This window comes from Dermacentor silvarum, unplaced genomic scaffold, assembly GCF_013339745.2.
Source record: "Dermacentor silvarum isolate Dsil-2018 unplaced genomic scaffold, BIME_Dsil_1.4 Seq296, whole genome shotgun sequence".
In the NCBI taxonomy this organism is placed as follows: Eukaryota; Metazoa; Arthropoda; class Arachnida; order Ixodida; family Ixodidae; genus Dermacentor; species Dermacentor silvarum.
In genome coordinates, this window is record NW_023606005.1 from 35,450 (window position 1) to 56,468 (window position 21,019).

Sequence of the window (21,019 nt, forward strand, 5' to 3'; positions counted from 1 at the left end):
AATTCGATTTCATGGGACCAAAAAAAATGTCCGAATTAACCGAATGTCAATTATCGAGGGTATCAAGAAAACAATAAACAAATGCTTACTACGTCAACGCGCTCTTATTTACAGTATGAAACAGCAAATTCGGTTTCTATTTTGCACAAACGCAATGCGGAAGCTGCAATTCTCGTCATCTCGTGACTAATTAGAGTTCGCAGCGGCGAGGGTCTCGCGACTTTCTTCACAGCGCGGTTGGGGTGTGCGTCTTCATCTGAGATGCGCTTTTCACTAGCGCGCGCACATCCTGATTATGTTTTCTAAAATGTCACCGGGTCGCCGCCTATCGTGACGTCGATGGTGCTTTTCATCGTCGACAACTTTGCACTGAGTAAAAACTAAACTATTGTTTGCCGCAACCGCAGCCGCTGTCAACGCGATCATGCACGGCGACCTTGTGGTTCTGAAGGTGCGCTGCCGAAGCACGCACCAAGTCAAAACGAAACTACCATTTGCTGCAACTGCGGACGAAACCACAGTCGTTATCGGCGCGATCATGGATGACGACTACTCTGTTATGAAGGCTGTGGGGTCTCACACGTGCTCTTGGGTCAAAGGAACGACAACACAGTAGTGCAAACAGTCAAAAGGGCATTTATTGCACCTTTCATACACTAATGCATGCTAGCCGAATTACTACATATGCAGTTGAACCCGGGTATATCGAACTCGCCAAAAAACGTTTATTAGTTCGATATATGGCATAATTCGATATAGGCCCGCTATAGGATTTGATGACGCAAAGGCGCATACCAATAAGAAAAGTACTTTATTAATATGGTGGCTTACTTGTGTGCCCTACTTTGGAACAAATAGTCCTGGATTTTCTTCTGTTTCAACGACTGCGCTGCCTGCAACAGCACGCACGCCTCCACGTTGTCCAACGAGTCAGAGAAGCTGAGGCCGCAACCTTCTATATTCACGCAATAGCGCCGGACCAACGCAAGTGCACTAATCACTTCGGTGCTTCATTCCAAGTGCTCCTTGGAATCTTGTACGCGGCGGCGATGTCGGACTTCTTCTCACCGCGCTCGACTCGATTTATGATTTCGAGCTTCGCGGTGAACGGCAAATTCTGCCTCTTTGCACAAGCCATGACGACAGCGCACCAAGAAAGTTCACAGAGCGCCAACAGGCAACACCACCAGCACGGACCACGCTGAATGAGGACTCGAGGAAAAGAGGGAGCAGCAGGCACACAAGCATAAAGAAAGAAAAAAATGGCGCTCACTTGTACCGCCTCCGCGCCTTGGAGAAAGCATGACGGCCTCTGATTGGCTGTAAGCGCTGCGAGCAGGCCAGGATTATTTTTTGCAGGGGGGTGTTCGCCCTTGCACAGCCAGGTCTAAACCACTTTTTCTAGGGTGGCACCGGCAGTTTTCCCCGCCACCGCAAGGGAAAGCCAACTGGCTGGGGCACTTTTGAGGCACATGGAGTTTGATATATCGGTTGTCGTTGCTATTTTCGTTCGATGTAACAGTAACTTTTGCTATATATTCTCAATGTAAATTTACCGTGTTAGAAATTGTTCGATATACGGGATAATTTGATTTAAACGGGTTCGATATAGTCGGGCTCAACTGTAGAACATTCACATAGGCGCGCGACAAATCAAGGAAGTCCGACTCACCGCGACCGGATAGCGAGCGAATACGTTCGCCCCATGCTATGACACCATCGCCTAGTCCGTTCACGTGTACGGTCACGGGAACGGTGGCGTGTTCGAACGATCTGTGTTCGTCCATACCGGTGCCGTGCTCCTAGCCACGCGAGGCGGTCTCACGAAGCGTGGATCAGCGCAGGCATGGGACGTCCGCATCGCTCACCGATCCCAACCCGAAGAGGAACAGCCTTCTCCCTTTTTCGCCCGCGTAACCCCCTGCCGTCAGGTGGCGTTAGCAGTGCAACACTAGCGCCATCTCGTAATACGCTGCAACTCCGCCGCCATAAAGCTACGCGGAAGCCGGATTACAGGGGACGGGAGCCATGCGGGGAAAACAACATCAGGGAACGCATGAGAGTCGCGCATCCGCTCAAGGCACGCGGCCTATGCGCGTACCGAGTCAAAAGAAACTACTTTTTGCCGCAACTGCTACAAATAAAACCACGGCCGCTATCAATGCGATCACGGATGGCGACTATGCAGTTTTGAAGGCACGTGGCCAAGGCGGTGCTATGCGCACCTGCAAACGCAAGAATAAAAGCTTTAAAGGCTCAAATAGGCTTGAAGAGTTCTGGCGTGTCTGTCATTCCCGTATGATTTCCACTGATGGCTATGGTGATGCGAACTCCGTCGCTTCGTTTCGGTGGACGTTAACGCCATTATAGCTCGTTTGTGTCCAGGGGCGTACCAACTATTTCTCGAGTGGGGGGGTAAACCGCAGATCTGACTCTCGCTCTCTCTCTCCATATATATATATATATATATATGTGTGTGTGTGTGTGTATGTATATTGAATTCCTATTAAAATAAGTGAAAAAGCCTGGAAATGCATCTGTCAGGTATTTTTATTTGTAACAATAGACCTATATCTCAATAACACATGGTGAACCATCGAGGCCCGAAAAATTATTTGAATTCGCCGTTATTTCTTGTCGCTATAAAATCTATATGTGATGCAGGGACAAATGGCTCGAGTGCCCAGAGGTCCCTGATCCAACCCAGTAGCAGCAGCGCAGCTCACAAAAAATGCATATTTGTTGAAGTCAATTTTACTAATTAAAGAATTTTACTTGGTGTTTAAGTCTACAGCATAAATGTATCGCTAGTTAAGGTAATAGTACTGTCGAGGTTATACAGAACAAAGTACAATCAACATAAATTACTATCAATACTAAAAAGAAAAAGACGACAGAGGTGTGCGAACTTGTTGAATTACAACCCGATTTAAGTGAAGCTGTTTTTTCTTTCGAATAGTTGCACTAAATGTTTCAGTTTCCTGTAATTACATCACATACTTTCAAAAGTTACCCGTATATTAGTGTTCCGTTTCAAACCTTGTCCCAGTGTAATATGCTTTGAAGCACTTCTGGCTTGAAACTTTAAAAAGACAGTAATTCATGAATACACATCTTACTTTGTCACAAAATTTCATTATCCCCAGATATAAACAAGATGCCTTGTTTAGCTCACCGAGGACACCGGAGAAGCAACCTATACGCATCCCGTGTGGTGCACAGGAACAAATGGGAAAACAATGGTTTAGTAATTATCTGCAACAGTTGCATTTAAACCAGGAAAGTGATTTTCGCAACGCACTGCGCTTAAAATTCTCCATATTTTCATGGAATTTCAAGTCCATATCTCATGCAATTGGTTTAGGAGTCGGGGAAAGCGGCGGTATAGCACCCTAGCACACGTCAATATTTAAGTTTCTACAAAGGCTTGCAATGAACCTACACAGAAAAAACATTTATCGCTCGTCACTCAGGATATTGTTTCGTACTTCGAATAAATATTAACACCATGTCCCGCATAGTTTACTGAGGATACCGGGATCAACAACTAAATGCCGTGTATAAAGCAAAAACTGGGGGAAAGCGAGTATTCAGTAGCGGTTTTCGAGTACGTAAGCAACCACCTCAATTCAAATTTTCGGAACACGTCACAATAAAGTGGTCTTGATTTCTTCAAAATATAAAATATCTGCTCTTCTTGCTCCTGCCGGGAAACAAGTTGTAGGGTAGCTCTTATTCAGAAACGGCCTGAAAATGAAATCGATAAAAGCAGTAGTGACAAAAGCCTTTAGAAAAAATTCAGTTAAGTGTTCTATTGGCACTGAAATGGCTCTGCACGTTCGACCGAGGTCACTTTCACGAACATACAACCTCGCAGACCTTTATGTAATGTCCCGTTCTGGGACCTTTGAGGTATCATGAATAAATGAACTTGCATATAAAACGCTAATCCGTTCTAAACTAGAATATGTCAGTGCTATCTATGACAACCACCAGGTTAATATGATTAATTCCCTTTAATCGGTCAGAATCATGCTGCCAGGTTCATTCTCTCTGACTACTCCTATAATACAAGTGTCTCAGCCTTAAAATCCCGGTTGTGTCTTCTCTCGTTCACCTCCCGCCGCAAAAGTGCTTGTCTGTTTTTATTTTTAGGTTCTTTCATTCGCTGCCCACAGGTAACCAAATCATCATTCCAGCGCTCATTTCTCCCGCCATACGCATCCCAATTCTAGCTGTGTATCTACCACGCGCCCATTCCACCACGCATCAGCGTTATTTTTTCTGCACTCAGCCCGAGAATGGAACACCCTTCCTACTGAGATCGCCCTCATCACCGACATTTCCCGTTTCAAAACTGATATTGAAGACCATCCTTCAAGTCACGTCTCCTAACCAGTCCCGCCATTTTTCTACGTGCCCACCCCTCATGTAATGTCCCGTTCTGAGACCTTTGAGGTATCATGAATAAATGAATGAATAAATAAATAAATATACGATAAGTCATGATTACACAAAGAAATTCGGCAGTTACACCTGTAAGTGGTTGGATTAAATTTTGATGGTGATAAGATTTATATTTATACTGCAACGCTACGTAGTCTATCTCTGGACGGAGATTCAATAGTTCCAGCATTTGATAATCCAACCATTTCATGCAGTAAGGCACACCCATCGTGGGCGCCGCTGATTATCCGGACCTCTCCCCTCGCCCGAAGGTTAAATATATCAAGCCGATTGTTTTGTTTTTTCAAGTATGCTTAGGCGGTAATTTGTAACTGCGGGAACTGTCCAGCGCCAGGACTTCTGCGCAATGCAAGCATGAATGGCGAATCTCGCGCGTCGCCCGCTACAGCGCGTCACGAGGAGGCACAATGCTTGCTGCCCAAACCGGGGATCAGTAGTAAAGAAAAGCATTATGAACGTGGTGACTCTATTAAGAAATAAAATTAGCTTCAGCTGTAGTTTTGTTGGACTTTCTAGTGTGTAGCCGAAAGTGCCCGCTCTCGAAAGTGGGGGGGCAAATGGCATGCATTGCCCCCCCACTTTTGACAGTGGGGGGGCAAGTGCCCCCCTGCCCCCCGGTAGATACGCCTATGTTTGTGTCGCACATTTGCGGCGCTCGCCGAGCTCCGAGAGTTGTCCGAATTAATCGATGTGAGGCCAAATACGTCCGAATTAACGGGAGTTTCATTGCAATAAATAATGCGTATGCCTGCCAGGACCAAAGGACATGTCTGAATTAACCAATTTTCTGAATTAACGAGCTTTTACTGTATTTGTTATGCGTACTAGTTCAGCTGCTGGCCTTCTTATGTGAGGAGGTGTAATAGGTGCCCTTTTGTGTTTGCATTACTACACCCTGTTATTGTTTCTATTCTTCCACAGCGTGCGTTCCACAGAGGATGGCTCTTTAATTCCGAAGGGGCAACAACATGTGAAGGAAAGGATATTTTCTAGTGTTGCGTGCAGCCACAGCTCTCCTTTAACATGCTGATGTACAGTAAAATCTTGGCAAATTGAAATCGCTTAAACGGAATTGTCGCTTAAACATAACAAGAGCCTTATACGGTGGAACCTCGATAATACGACTTTGAGGGGACCGTGCTAAACCATCGTATAATCGAAAAACGAAGAATGTCGGCATTGACGCTTAGTCTTGCCCCAAAACACAGGTACAGACTGCCTGAATAAGCCTGCGGAGCGAACCTGCACTGCCTCTAAGGAACGTAAAATAAATTATTAAAAAATTAATGCATAATTTCGATTGTAACGCGAGTTTTTTCTTTCACAATTTTCGTTGCTTGAATGCGACCCTCGCAATACATACGAATAACGGCAAAATTTATTATTTTAATACAAATATTCTAAATCCCCCGATTTTTAGCATTCGGTTGGCAACCTGTAACTTTACATCCCGATCTAATCCATAGACAAGTCAACCAAAGTCAGCACTTGTTTTTGGTTGGAATTGATGCCGTTTTTGCAGTGCTTGTGACTGGTTACAATGCTGCTGTACCCTACGGCCTTTTGTGTTCGACTCTGTTCATTCGCAACGCTATGGCGACGAAGCGCATTCGATATGACTTTGCTTCGAGAGACGAGCAATTTTGGTGGCCGAGGAGCTAGGAAAGTCTGCCGCGGCTCGGTGTCTCGATGTCGACGATTTGCGGATGGCGGGACAAGCGGCAGGCGCACTTTAAATGCGAGGCCATTCGTCAAAGCTCTGTGCAACAGAAGTGGCCTGGGACTGACCCCGAATGAAATGATTGTGCGCTCTTTTAAGGGATACTTAAATGTCAAACAAGCTGGACGGCACGGAAGATGACAATTGTCAGGCGATCACTTTCGGAGATAGTTTCGCTTTCACGAGACTCGGCTCATCCTGGCACCCTATAAGTATACTGCCGACACCTCTCTTGGTGCTGATTGAAAGCTTAGGACAGCGCCAGGAACACTTGTCAGGGATGCTTTCAGTGCCGAGTCATGCCAAATTTCGCGAAAGTGATCGCCCGAGAAAACCGCCCAAGGAAAGCTCCGACTCCTCTTCAGACGACCATGATGAGTGAGGATGTTTTCAAATTGCAATTCCTTGAATAAAGGTACCATTTCTTTTTCCATTCATCTCGCGTTTCATTAGCAATTAATTTTCTTTATTTCGCGTGACTGGAAAGTTGCCCCTCGCATTACAATCGCGGTCACATTACATTTGGGTAAATACGGTATTGCACACCCGTTATCAGCCACCTGCAGTGTGCTTACGTGGCAGCCTGGGTCTACTTGGATTTAAGAAACTTTTTTTTCTTTTTCAGATGGTACCAGAAAGTCGTAGGAGGTGGGTCGGCGTAAAATTGCGTCGTATAATCAAGCTTATTAATATGTTATTCTATGGGGTTTTGCTGGGACTAAACCAATTCATGATAAATGCAAGTCGTCGCATAACCGGGGGACGTGTAATCGAGGTTCCACTGTAGTTGGTTGGTTTTACGGCAATGCAAAAAAAAAAAAATGTACACGGAACCACATTTTAACACACAAGTGTTTTATGCCTGGGTCTCCCATCAACTTCTTGTAACAGCTGTGACAGTGGCGTGAATGCGTAAAATATGCTCTCTCGACCGCTACGGCACGCCATCTAGGAGCGGTGAAGGGAAGTACTGCATCATGACACTAACGAGCGCCAACAGTGAGCACTACGGTATTCACAGCGCAGCGGAGGCTCCAGCGCGGTGTAGCATGGTGTAGACTTCCTTCTGAGGTGACGACGCAGTCTCTGCACATGGTTTGTCTTTCGTGTCGGATTAGCCTGTGACGTCTCGTCGCCTGCAGAGTGTAGCTTCAACATGCATCAGCACCTACTGCTTCGCTTGCGATGGCACCAGCTAAGAAAACTGCTGCGCTAAGCGGCTGAGAAAGGTACGACGTCGACGGGAGAATCGCGCTTTGGTACAGCGAGAGACACACCAGCGTGAAGCAGAACACCTTTGTGCATTCGTGGCACACGCTGCGAACTCTGCCACTTGCATTCCTGAAGCTGAGTGCGTCGCAACTCAACTGGCTCCCCAAGACACTACGCAGCTGGACCAAAGTGCTTGTACCTTCGCCGAAGCGATTCGGCAGCAGGACGCCGCTCGCCAAGAGGAGAACACGCACCAAGCAAACTGCAACATAGTTGTCGACCCGCAAATCGTGCGCTTTTCGCTGCAGCGAGCCATGAGTTCACGAAGCAAACATGCAACACCTTCCTGTGAAGAGTGTTCACTTTCGGTTCTACCAAAGGTATCAACCATATCTTTTTTCAACTCTGGGTAACGGAACTAAAGAAGTATTACCGAAAACGAAACTGAGCTCTCGGGAGCGTTGCGATATGCAGCACTGTTTGCGCCTTCCTGCCTTTCATTCTCGTTCCTATTTTCCAGTTCTCCACGTTCTCATCAAGGCGGCTTTTGCTTGTTTTTGTTGGTGCCGTGTTTAGCATAGCTCTACCATGGTCATCGCTTGCTGTGTTTTCATTGGTTGGAAATGTTGTTGAACTGCGAGTTTGCTTAGCGTTTAACCTGATGGTGGCACAGAAACACCCGTGCAGTGTGGTCTCATTGGAGACTAAGATTAAAATAATCGACGACTTCGATAGTGATTACTTCAATAAAATGGCTATTTGTTTTTTTGCTAACTGACTGTTTTCTTCTTTTTGTATGATAAGTTGTGCTGCTAGTTCTAGTCAGTGGCTGCATGCACGTGGAAACTGAAATAAAGCTTTGTAATCTGAGCTGCTACCCATGTTATCTTTTGTTGGCAATGAAGTGCCTGCCCCTTTCAAAAGAGCATCCCTTGAGGTCAATGTCCAGTAAGTGGAACTCCTGGTGAATGAACTTTTTTTCCCTGGTCTCCTGAGATTCTGTTAAAGATTGCCAATTTTTCTCCTGCCATTGTTGAGAGAGCTTTGATGATAAAAAATAAACCAAGAGAACCACTGTGGTTGCCTGTGCAAAAACGCAAGCGAGTGGTGAGCCGTGTTGTGTGTGACCTCCTGTGCAGATACGAGACGATAGCAAGTGGTCAGCTGAGCATCAACCTGCCGCAGAACGCCTTTTCCCAGCCCCGAGACCCACTGGCAGCAGCGTCTGGAGGCTGCGCAGAATGTGCTCTTCTGCAGGGAGCTCTTGCTCAGCTGGCGCGGGAGCAGTCCCAGCTGCAGCCGTCCATCCCCAACCTGGTGGTCGGCAACCAGATAACCACCGCCCTGTTCCCCGGTGTCCAGCTGTGCATCGGTCTCTGCCACCGAACACTACAGGTACAGTAAAACCTTGTTAGAAGGAATTGGAAAAAAACACAGCGCAAAAAGACGCGGACACGAGAGAGCGACAAGCACACAGCGCTGCAAAAAAATTGAAAATTGAAGAATTCTGGTCCCAGCAGGTGTGCATTATTAACGGGAAAAAACTCTCGTTAATTAGGCATATTGGCCGCACACAGTTTAATTCAGGTGGATCTTGGAGCTCAGCAAGTGCAGAGCGCCGCAAATGCGTGATGCAAACTAGCAAAAGCGTGCTAGCATCCAACTGAAACAATGCAGCGGAGTCAACATTGCCGTGGTTATCAGCGGAATTGCACGTGAATGACAGGAACACTTTGTGCTTAACTGTGCCTTTGTAGCCTTTATTCTTCCATTTACTGCAGTGCATAAGGACTGCGTTCCGCGTGCCTTCATAATTGCGTAGTCGCCATCCATGATTGCATGATAGTGACTGCAGTTTCGGCTGCACTGGTTGTGGCAAACAGCAGTATCGTTTTGACTCTGGGCACAGTGTCAATACACGGCGGAAGCTGTTGAGGATGAAGAGCATTGGCTAAATAGGGATGGACAATCTGTTGACGACCTGCTCACTGGTGAAAAAAATAATCTGGATGTGCACGCGGTAGTGAAAAGCATGTCTTGGATGAAGTCGCGAAACCGCTATGAAGGAAGTTCCGAGGTCTTCGCCGCTGCAAGTGCTAATCAGTCACAAGATAGGAGAATTGCAGCTTCCGCATTGCTTCTGTGCAAATAGAAACAGGATTTGCTGATTCATTCAGTAAATAAAACCATGTCGACGTAGTAAAGCATTTGGTTATTGTTTTATTTATCGGCCCAAGAATCATAAATTGATAAGAGTTGTATTGAGGTTTAAAAATTTATATATTGAACGAGTACCTACAGTTAAGTGCTTAGGTGTACTTTTCGAAAAGCACATCGGTGAGTATCGGTGACTGGGCCGTATCAATCCTGGCAGGCTCGCCAATATTTTGTCACCTTCTACTTGGGAGGCGGAGAGTTGCGTACATGCACTACTCTCTATGGAGGAGAGACACGACTGGCAGCACAGCAAACAAGGATTTAATATGTACAAGGACGGCAAAAGCACACGGCACACAAAACTACAACCATATTCACCCAAAAATGTTCACTCGAACTCAAACACCAAATTCATAATAAGTACAAACTACTGGAAAAATCTATCTCAGTTTCGGAGCCTAGCTCCGTCTTAACGTCTCTAAGTCAGTTCTAGCCCTGACTCTTCAAAGTCTGGCCACCCTGGCCCCGGCCTAACTGCGTCGCAGTATAGAAGTGCGGGTTCTTACAGACCGTTTCGAAGTTCTTGTTGGGTCCGCTCGTGCGTGTCCGACACGTTGCGGGTTCCGTAAGTGCCAACGCCTCAAACGACACATAGGAATATCCAAAATTACCGACTGGGTGAAATATGCCGGATGCAAAGCCAAGAAAGCACCACAATCGATGATTTAAGTAATGGTGTCAAAGTTTAAGACCACAAAGGATAAAGTCACAAAAGAACTAGCCCGCTCATGTGAGATACCTGAGATAGACCCTCACTTACTGCATCTCTGGGAGGCACGCAGAGGACTCATGAAAAGACTGAAGCAACAAAACAGAACCGGAAGCTAAAAGTACGCATTGCAGAAATCACCGGCAAAGCGGAAGAGTACGCAATGCAACTAGCTACGTCCAATTGGGAATGCTTCTGTGACTCCCTTAATGACACACTGAGTACCGCAAAAACTTGGTGCATACTGAGAGCAATTATGGAACCAACCAAAACCAAGAACAAGGGCTGTAAAGCGGTGGAACAGCTAATCCATACGTACCCAGGGACGGAACAAGAACTCAAAGAAGATTATATAACAAGTGCTTCAGAACAGACCCATCTCCTCCACCCTGCGAGACCAAATATGGGGGGGGACCCCCTCACCCTGAACTCGATGAACCCTCTCCATCGAAGAAGTTAGCTGCCATAGCGAAATTTTTAAAATTATATTTATTTTTTATTTATAGATACTGCGATCTAAAATCAGATTATAGCAGGGTGGTATACATAAATATGCAAGCATGTAAACGCATACAAAATTCATCAAATGCAGGCATTTTGCCTGCCGAAATACAGCCGCCGAAACACAGCGGCAGGCAAAGACCGAAATTAACCCCATGATTAGAAACCTAAGCGATGAGGCTTTACAGGCTACACTACATTTATAAATGAACATTGGCAACAGGGTACATTCCAGGGCAGTGGAAGCAGGCTCAAATAGTTTTAATTCCCAAGCCTGGCAAGAAATTGGCAATTAATAACCTTAGACCAATCTCCTAACTTCCTGTTTGGGGAAATTATTTGAAAGAATAGTCAGCTCTAGATTACAAAACTGCTTAGAGGACAATGAAATCATTCCAGACACTATGTTTGGATTCAGACCCAAGCTCTCAACTCAAGATATCCTCCTACGGTTGAAGGATGAAGTCCTGACAAATATACCAAGATCAAGCGAACACGTCATGGCCATCGACATAAAGGGAGCTTTTGATAACCTAAGCCACCAAGGAATACTCGATAGCCTGGCTGAAACAAATTGCGGGAGAGTAGATACACAACTATGTTCGCAGCTTTTTAAACCAACGTACCGCTGAGATTAAATTTGGCGCACTATAAATTAAGACCTTCAAGGCACCCAACAAGGGCACACCCCCGGGCACAGTGATCTTGCCAACGCTATTTAACTTGGCGATGATAGGCCTTGCAAGGAAACTACAAGCCATCCCGAGTATCCAGCACGCCTATACACAGATGACATTACAGTCGGGTGTGTCACTGGGTCGCTACGTGATAAGAAGAACGATTACAAGTAGCTGCCTGTGTAATCGAGACATACATGCGAGCAAGAGGGCTGCAATGCGTGTCAGAGAAATCAGAGTTATACGGTCTCGAGAGGCAAAGGGAATCGTAACATCCCGACGGACCCTGCCCTTAAACTGGAAATCATACTTGCAAATGATGCAGTACCTGAGAAGACCACAATCCGGGTACTACGCATGTGGCTACAATCAAATCACTGCCAACACGGGCTTAACCTCAAGACGGCAAACAAGTCGCAAGAATGATAAAGCCGGTAGCCACGAAAAGGACGGGGATGAAGGAATCAGGCACCCTTCGCCTAATAAGAAGTCTGGTGGTTAGCCGCTTCATTTACAGCTTGCCGTATTACCATCTAACAAAAACAGAGAAAGATGCGATCAATTCGTGCTAAGGAAAGCATACAAGATCGCCCTACAAATTCCGCAATGCGCCTCAACCGAAAAAACTCATTCTCTCGGGATTCATAATACATTCGAGGAACTGGCAGAAGCTCAACTGATAACTCAAAGAAACAGACTCACACAAACGACCACGGGTAGTAAACGCCTTGGCAGACTCGAGTATCAGCGCTCCTAGAAAAACACGACCAAGCTAAACCATCCCACAAGAATCAGAACCAGCACCAAAGTGGCCCCATACCCAGAAATATGAACCCAACTCTGCATGCAGGCAGAAGAGAAGCCAGAGCTGCATACATTGAGAAAACGCACGGAGACAAACCAAACTCCCGCTTCGTGGACACGGCAAGATACCCAGGCATGCAGAAAAGAGCGGTAGCTGCTGTCACTGGCTACTTAGGCAGAGAAATCACTAGCGCCTCCACTCACAACGCCACTATCGTGGAAGCAGAAGAAATTTCAATAGCCTTGCTATCGAAGCGACGTAACCAAACCAACAAGAAATAACCATCCTATCAGACTCTCAAGCGGTATGCAAAACTACCTCAGGGACGCGTATGCACCGCAGCCTATAGGATTATACGAGATATAAAACCCCGAGCCAGATTTCACCTTTTATGGGTGCCCAGTCATGAGGGAAGCAGGGGAAACGAAGAGGCTGACAGAGTAGCTCATGCGCATGCTGCACACCACGGGTGCTCACAGGACGCCTCTGACGACCTGATCCCGATTGACCAGAATACTCTGCAATTTTAAACTATCACACAAGAAATAGAATGAAACTACCACCCCAGATAAGAATCTCAGTAAGGAAGAACAGGTTATATGGAGAAAGCTGCAACCTATACATATAACAACCTGCACATTCTCCATAAAATTCATCCGAAAGATATACGGACACATGCCATGGTGCAGGGCCACACCTACCTTAGACCACATATCATGGGCATGCACGGCATATACAGAAAAGACAAACACAGAAATTACGGAGCATATACAATGGGAGGCGGCGCAGTCCAGCTCACAGGAAGAGGTCCAAAGGGCCATCATCCGACAAGCAAGACGGCGCACGGAAGCCAGTGGGGCCCTTGCCTAGGGGCTCCACCCATTGAGAATTTTTTTCTTCAATGAAGTGTTGTACTGCTTCCTCTGCCAGAATAAACTCGCTCCTCTTTGCCCACAGATTGTGTGCTGCCATCGACCAGATCAACGCACTGAGACGAAACCAGCATGCCCATGGCATTGCTAGAAAATGAAAATTACCGTGATGGTCCTTGGTTGTTTCATTTTTACCAGAAATGCAGCACGAACCCAGCTTGTCTATGGCACGGAAAGTGAACCATGCTCAAAGTGGGGAGACCGTATGTGGACTGCCAGGCAATATGTGAATGCAGGACCGCCAGCCTGCCTTGCCACCCTCGCGCCTGGACCACAAGCACGTGTTGGAGCACTCCCTGCATCAGCTGTTGCGCGAATACCACTATGCATTCCTGCACCAGGGGGCACCCCGACCAGCATCGGGCCCCGTAGGGGTGCCTCGCAAGCGTCACCTGGCGGGGCCACACGCACACGACCGACAAGCCTCCGTGACTCCCTTCACAGGTGGGCACTCTTTGACGACTTCCAGTGCAGTAGACTCCCAAGAATTCAAATTTTTGGTTAATTCGATCCTGTCTTAAGGTCCCAGCCAATGCGATACATTTCTATGGGCCCAATGTTTCGTGATTTCGATCTTAAGCTTGGCCTTCGACGAATCATTGGAACTTCACCTGTCAGGACACACAACATGACTGCAATGCTGACCTCAATGGTGACCTGTCTTGGCGAAACTTAGGGGACTGTGAATATGTCCGACACACGCCATCCCCTGGCGAAAAGCACCTATACAATGGAATCTCGATGATACGATCACGGCTAATACGAATTTCTGGATGATACGAATTTTTGTGAGGTCCCGGCTGAGCCCCATTACTTTGCAGCGTGCTAGAGAACAGTTGTTACAAATCGATTTTCGACCCGCGTCGGTTGATAGAATAAACGCCGCCCCACCGACGGCCGCGAAAGAGAACAGCGAGTAGTCACGCGCGTTTTCCCTTTCTCTTTTGGTGCGGAGGCGCGGCGTCGGACAGCGCGGAAGCCGCGACTGGGCGCGAAGAGCTTGAAGCGGCGGCGCTTTTGTTGTTTGCGCTTTTCTTTTTGTCTCTGCGCTCGCTGCGGCGGCCGCTTTCCCCACGCGGGCCGCCGCAGCAAGCGAAGGCTCGTGCGGTGGCACAGGCGTGGCAGCACAGGCGCAAAGTAGAACGCATTTGTTGACAGAGTAAAAGCCCCCCCCCCCACTCCCTCTCTCCCTCCCTCCTGCATCTTCCCGCTTTGCTCCTTTCGCGTGGGAGATTGCGTCGCCAGTTACCCTTGCGCTCGGTTGCAAGATAAGATACACATTTGGTGACGTAGCACAGCGTGCCACGCCCCCTCTCTTACCCCCACGGCCTCTCGTGCCACGGAAGTCGCGTTTCTCTGCTGTGCGTTTGCTCTCGTGAAGGTGCGCATCCCCTGCGCGCATTTACTGGCACATACGGCGCGCAGCGACGATTTTACCGCCTTGGATTCATGCTCCACGTCTCATGCTCCTCCTCCGCATCCCCTCGTTGATCTCCTCTCCATCAGTGGGGCACCTTGTGAGAAGTGCTCGCTACCGCCCTTGTCGGCGATATTTAGCGGAAGCCGCTTATAACGGTATTTCGTTCACGCGGCTGCACTGTAAGCGGTATGTGTATACATGGAGTTCTATGGGAGGGTAAACGGGAGTCGGAAAAGGCCACAGTGTAGCCAGTCTTCACTATAAACGGTTATGTTATAAGTGATCTATGCTGTAAATGCTTTTTACGTACATGTGCCTGAGTGAGTTCACTCAGACTCTTTAATTTAGCTAGTTTTAATTGTGTTTCGATGATACGAATTTCGGCTAATACGAATATTTCGTGACCCATGAGAGATCATCGAGGTTCCACTGTATTTGGATTGCCATTGGAAAATTTGAGGGCAAATACAGTGGCTCACAATGATTGATTACAGTAATTAACAAATCCTAATCCACGCCTCCTTTCTTGCCAATGAAATTAGTTGCAAATTTACCAGCACGGTGCATTCAGATACGAAACCAAAACCAGGTTTGCGGGATTCGCAATGAGCCAGTATAGCCAGCATTATCGTCATTGCCATCAGTAGATGGTGACAAAATCGTTTCTCGTTACAGACGGTTTTTGTGAGAGCACTGCCATTTTTGCGATTACAGTGCCGTCTATCGTCCGGTGCCTTGCTGGTACAGTGTAGACCACTTATAACGTAAGTCGCCGGAGTTGCGAATATCCGCACTATAAGCGGTACCGCACTATAACCAAAGCAACAATTTTCAAGGCCCGCACATGTGCAAGACATGTGCACCGAGCCGCCACGGTATGCGACAGTCATAGAATGCAGCTAGAATGTTTGCATTCAATGTACAGCCGAATCTCGTTAATTCGAACCAAATCACGTGGTGGCACTCCGACCGGCATTGCTCCGGCACCGCCATAGAGTAAAAGCTTAGAAAAGACCCCGCAATGTTGCGCGCGAACAAAACAAAAGAAAAAGAAAAAAAATGCGGCGGAAATTTCACCCTCTCTCAAATGGCGAGGTCGCCGATTCTGCATTGCGCCGGAACATGTGTGTACATGCCGACGTCTCAGCCACGCTACCGTAGCCACGCGTAAAAAATTGTAGTGAACCCTTCTTTCTCCTTTATGTTTCCTGTACTTTCTAGTCACTTGTTGACCTTGCACGCTGCGGCTACAGCGCAGAGGGAAGCAGCGGCGCTGTCCCAGGCTGGCCAACGAAGCTGCTCACGCCGGCAAACGCCCACTTCCCGATAACGGCAGAAAATGAAACTGCGAGGAGCTGGCCGGGCCGGCTGGAGTGGCAGCGCGTGCACGGCAGCGGGCACGCACGGTGACAGTCCAAAGTGAGGGAGCTACGAGGGAGGGCGAGGGGAGCCACCGAAGCGGCGGAGTTGCCGATGTGAAGTCTGCTTCCCTGCCGCCCTCCTCCCTCACATTCCACGGTCTCCGCGTGCGCCCTTCGCCGTGCCGTGCCGGCGCCGCCCGCTCCCTGAAGTTTCGTTGGCCGGCATTGGCAGTTTCGTGGCCCTCGCTCGCTATGCGCGCTGTGATATTTCATGACTCGCACTCAAGATTCTGGTTTCAGTCTCACTGGCTGTTCGTTCGCACCACATGCCTTTCCTCCACTTCGTTTCTCTTTCTTCCTCGAGCACTCCTTGGGGCGCCAATTTGAGGGGAGCGTTCGCCGTCTCCGCTGACTTCCGTACTCCCAGACAGCCGCACTGTAACCGGTATTTCCGTTTCCCGCAACTGCACTATAAGCGATACGGTATACATGGAGTGCTATGGGAAAATTAAAGGGAGTCTGAAAGACCGCACTATATCCGGCCTGCACTATAAGCGGTTACATTATAAGTGGTCTATACTGTATGTGGGAGCGCGGTGGAGTGTGGAGGTGCAAAGCTAATGTGCTGTTGATGAGTAGAAAGTTTCACATTTTCCTGAGAGGTCTCAGCAAGTTTTAACATTTGGGAAACTTCTTAGCGTGTCCTTACTAAGCTTTCAGCTTTAGTATAGCCGCATATGAATGGCGACGGGCCTAGAGGCATGGCCGCAGCTCAGCCCGCGATCGAAATAGGAGGCAAGTCAAGTCTGAACATTGTCGCTACGTAACTGCGTGCAACGTGTGTTATTGTATGTCTGGCCTTGAACTCTAAAGGTATCACTCACGTGACAACATCAGAGGTGTCCCCATGGGCATGCGGTGGGCTGCAACAGCATACACCCATCCAGGTAACTAGCTAAGCTCTGAGAAAACAAATTTTGCTAGCTTGTTGAGCTCCTAAATTTTTGCAGTACAATTTTGTAAGCGTTGTTTACCTGGGACACTGCATCAAGCTTTGCAAAATCAATAACTAACATAAATTGACCGGAAAAAGCTTCCAACATGGAGTTACTCAATAAAAAAGACGTGGTGACAGTGGCTACGAATGCCGCGGTCAACCAGACGCACACGACACTTTGAAAGTATATGTGCGCTCTAAGGTTCGAGTGGGGCGTCTGCAAGGGCACCTCGCTGATTCAAGAGAGCTGAAAGAACGAACCACAACTCTCTGCAGCAGCAACTTTATTTTCTGAAGTTAAACAGCGCATGATGTGTGGCGTCGGCCAGACAGCTTGCTGGCGATATTTGGAAGCATGGGAGATCCCATCTGAACTAGGGGAGGTTGGCACTTGGTATGCGTGGCTTTAGTTACAGAACGAAAAAGAACACACCTTCATTTTCTTCTTTCGCCACGTACTGTTTCATAATACGTCCCCAGACAACTTCAACCAGAAAGTAGGTCACCAGCATTGATATATTGGAAAACATTTGAACAGAATAACTTAATGTGCGTGCCCTAAGAAATAGTTGACTCGTCCATTAGCACTAGTTCACCGACTCGAATACACAGCGTCGTCATATCCCCAGTTTGGTCATAGGTGCCAAGTTCATTGCCCTGCTCTCACTGGAAACAAAGTACACTCTACAAAGCTAATGCCATCAAGTGCTTTCTGTTTATTGTCACGTAGTAGTCATGGTGAAGAAAACAGTCGCAAAACTGTGAATGAAGAAATGGGCATTTAGTGGGCAACCTGTACCCACAAAAGCAAGTTGCACTCGAAGCACAACGATAGCAGCGAACACAGTCGGCGATCGTCGAAATCTGATCAGCGGCGAAACACGTCAGCTTTTATATGTGAGTCATCGAAGGTTCCAGAGTAATCCCTCGTGCCCGCGTGTCTTCCAGAAAGTACTAGACAATTCGTGTCGCTCATGCAATCAGATTACATAAGTGTCGGTGACAGCAGACAACGGATAGAAGCATCGATAACGTTCGAGAAACTTCCGATACATGCAGGTGCGCCCTGCGCTGAGTGATACCATTTCAACATTTGTTAACCGGTGAAATGCGGTCACTGCTGAAAGATAAACAAGTACACGTGTCATTATGCTGGCAATCCAAAGCTGACCGCAGGAACGGAAGTTGATGGAGTCGCAGCGGCTGAAGATGCTCTTCACATTCGCTTCCGAAAGTTATTTTTGCAGCCGAACTTATTCATTTGAAGTCATTTGACATTGCAGCAATCACAGACGGAACACATTAGAATCGCACTAATTCGCAATACCACCTCCACTGTTCCAAGTTGCCGCTGGGAGAAATGGCAATCTAGTGTGAGGAGGAGAGCAGTGCAGCGCACTGCTTCAAAGCTGCGTTCCTTCTCACCGATAAAGTGGTCTGTAGTGAGCTAGATAAGGGTAATGGGATCAGGGAGCGGTGGCGCTGAGGCCTCTGGAAGGGACGCCACACGGTGGTGCCACCAAGGCATGGGCTGTAGGAGTGCTGCCAGATGCAGCGGGTACTCTAGTGCTTGCAACGCGAAGTGGCTTCATTGCGTATTGTGATAAGAATTATATGGACATTCTAGGCACATTTGCAGCGTCACCGTGTTAGGTTCCACAATAAAGTCCCAAGTGCGATACAATTGTGGTCACGCATCCTAGGCCGTAGGTGCAAGGCAAAGTGTGTGAGGGTGAGCCAAGAAGGATGGTGACTTGATCTGGCGTGCGCAAGGGAGGGGGGGGGGGGCAGGTTTAGCACACTTCTCTTCTTCTACTGCGGCCACAGCTGTGCGGCTGAGAGCGGCTGCGTACATCCTTTCTTGGAGGTGATCTGGGGTTGGTGCAAAGAGTGCGGTACCCAAGATGGCTTGGTGCGTGCTGTGTTCTGCCACTCCTAGTTCGCATTAAAGCGAGAAGTAGCAGCACTGCTCGCCACCTGCTGCTCCATCACGTCGGTGTTCTGACAGCAAGTATCTGTGGTCATCTAGTGAGATGCCTTAATGTTTGCCTGTGCGTGCCTGATTTAGTAAGGCGATGAGGGTAGCTTCATGGGCTTGTTGGTATGGCATCTTCTACTTTGCTATAGCGCAGGCAGAATGACAGGGCGTACCTTTACTGTAGTACAGTTCAAATTGCCCGCCCCGGAGCAGAGACATTGCATTCGCCATCACCAAGTTTACTGCTGTTCGTGAGTAAAATGGTGCCCGACAGCCGGCACTATGGTTCTTTGTGCAGAACAAAAACCCGGCCAGAAACCGAGGCAAGACCGAGCCAAAGTGGAAAGGAAAGCACCTGCCGAACAGCAAACACAATCTTCAATGCCCGTCGCAATAAACCTCGTTGATGACCCTAACAACGACGCATTGGCTAGCGATGCTGCTGCACTCAATTTCAGCGATTTAAGCTGCGAAGAGCGGGACATGCTGCTGAGGGCTCGCGATGTTGGTGTGCCATTCTCTGCTACTTGCAGTTTGTGTGTTTCACGAGCTAGCAAAACCAGCGCAGCACTACGTTGTACAGAAACTACTGAAATGCGAAAGCACGGACGGCGCTATGTCAAGTTGAAATTAAACCTCTCGACCGCCTACGTCGTCGTCGAGGGTAATGTAAATGAGCTCTTTTCTCTAAGAATGGAACAGAAGTAAGCAATACACCGCATTTACTCGAATCTAGGCCAACTCCTATTCTAAGCCAAACCCCCCCCCCCCCCCACAGTCCGAAGTCAGAAAAAAGAAACGTGCCTCGAATATAGGCCAAACAAAAAGAGTGAGGACAGGGTTCACAAATTGAAAACAGCATTTATTGAATATGAACATGCCGAGCTCATGCTATGTCATCATCGCTGCCAGCCTTGTCGCTATCTTCCGTATCACTGCCATTTTCAAACAGTGCACTATACAGTAAAACCTCGGTGATACGAACCCGGCTGATACGAATTTTGGTGTGATACGAATTCGTAACATTCCCCGGCCAAAATACATTGCTCACAATACGAAAAAAATCGCTGTTCCGAACGTGTTGCCGCGCCGCTGCGGATCATACGAACGCGTGAGCAACAGCGGCGGCGGCCGAGCCAGCGGGCGACCGGCACAGACAAGCCAGCACTGCGGGATCTGGGCAGGATCCGTAGTCGCCACGCAACCGACTACGTCACGTGGCTGTGCGATCTCTCATTGGTGCCTACGTCGAGCCAACAGGAACATCACAGCCTAGCCTATGCTTAGCGAGAAAGTAGACGAGGACCGCTGCTGCAACGATGACCGAGGCGCAGCCCGGCGGTCAAAACGCTCCCTGCACTCGACGTGCTCAGGCGTTCAGTGGTGTGCGAAAAATTCCCAAGATCAGGTGCGCGCACTCATACGCCTTTCGGAAAGCGATCGTTGACGATTTGGGCAGAAGAAAATGTCCCGTTGATACGTTTTTTCAAGCGACCGAGAAAAAAAAAAAAAGAAAAGCCGCAGTTTCGCCCGAAAGGTGAAGCAACGGAAGCGCACCATCAGCAGCAAGCGAATTGACTTTTGCGCAGTCTCTCGCTTCGACGCGAACTAAACGTCGAAGGCACAGCGCATACGAAGCTACTGGCACTAGGCGCACTTTGTCAACATCGCAGATCGTTTTGACGATAAGGTCCGTGTGGGCACGCACTTTGCGCACGTCGCAGATCGATTTCAGGGATACGGCACCCGCACAGGTGCGTCGTATCTGCAACGTGCCGGTCGCTTGTTGCAACACATCGGTCGCTTGTTGCAATGTACAAGCTGGCTGCACCGCTAAATTTACGTGACCGCCACATTCAAACGCAACGTAACATGCAGGTACATTATAGATTGGCGAAGTATCACGGGGATCTCCCGGTAATTTGAACGCGAAAGCATTTGCGATTGTTAATTCAAACATACCACGCACCGACAATGCTCTCAGCAGCACGCCAATCACGTGGCGGCGCCTCCGACCGGCAAA

At 48.1% G+C, this 21,019-nt stretch overlaps 2 protein-coding genes across 2 annotated transcripts in view; both read left to right on the plus strand.

Annotated features, from left to right (window-relative positions):
- The window catches only part of LOC119434867 (mediator of RNA polymerase II transcription subunit 17-like), a gene marked incomplete at its 5' end in the record, with an annotated part of 50,551 nt that overhangs the window by 23,571 nt on the left and 5,961 nt on the right, over positions 1-21,019 (plus strand). The window contains 3 exons of the mRNA XM_049659624.1: positions 8,539-8,794; positions 13,477-13,684; positions 19,295-19,319. Coding sequence (XP_049515581.1) covers positions 8,539-8,794; positions 13,477-13,684; positions 19,295-19,319 — 489 coding nt within the window. The remainder of the gene's footprint in view (positions 1-8,538; positions 8,795-13,476; positions 13,685-19,294; positions 19,320-21,019) is intronic.
- Positions 8,670-21,019, plus strand: part of LOC119434866 (mediator of RNA polymerase II transcription subunit 17-like) — a 109,487-nt gene continuing 97,137 nt past the window's right edge. The window contains 2 exon segments of the mRNA XM_049659623.1: positions 8,670-8,794; positions 13,477-13,684. The gene's annotated coding sequence lies outside the window, so the exon portion shown is untranslated.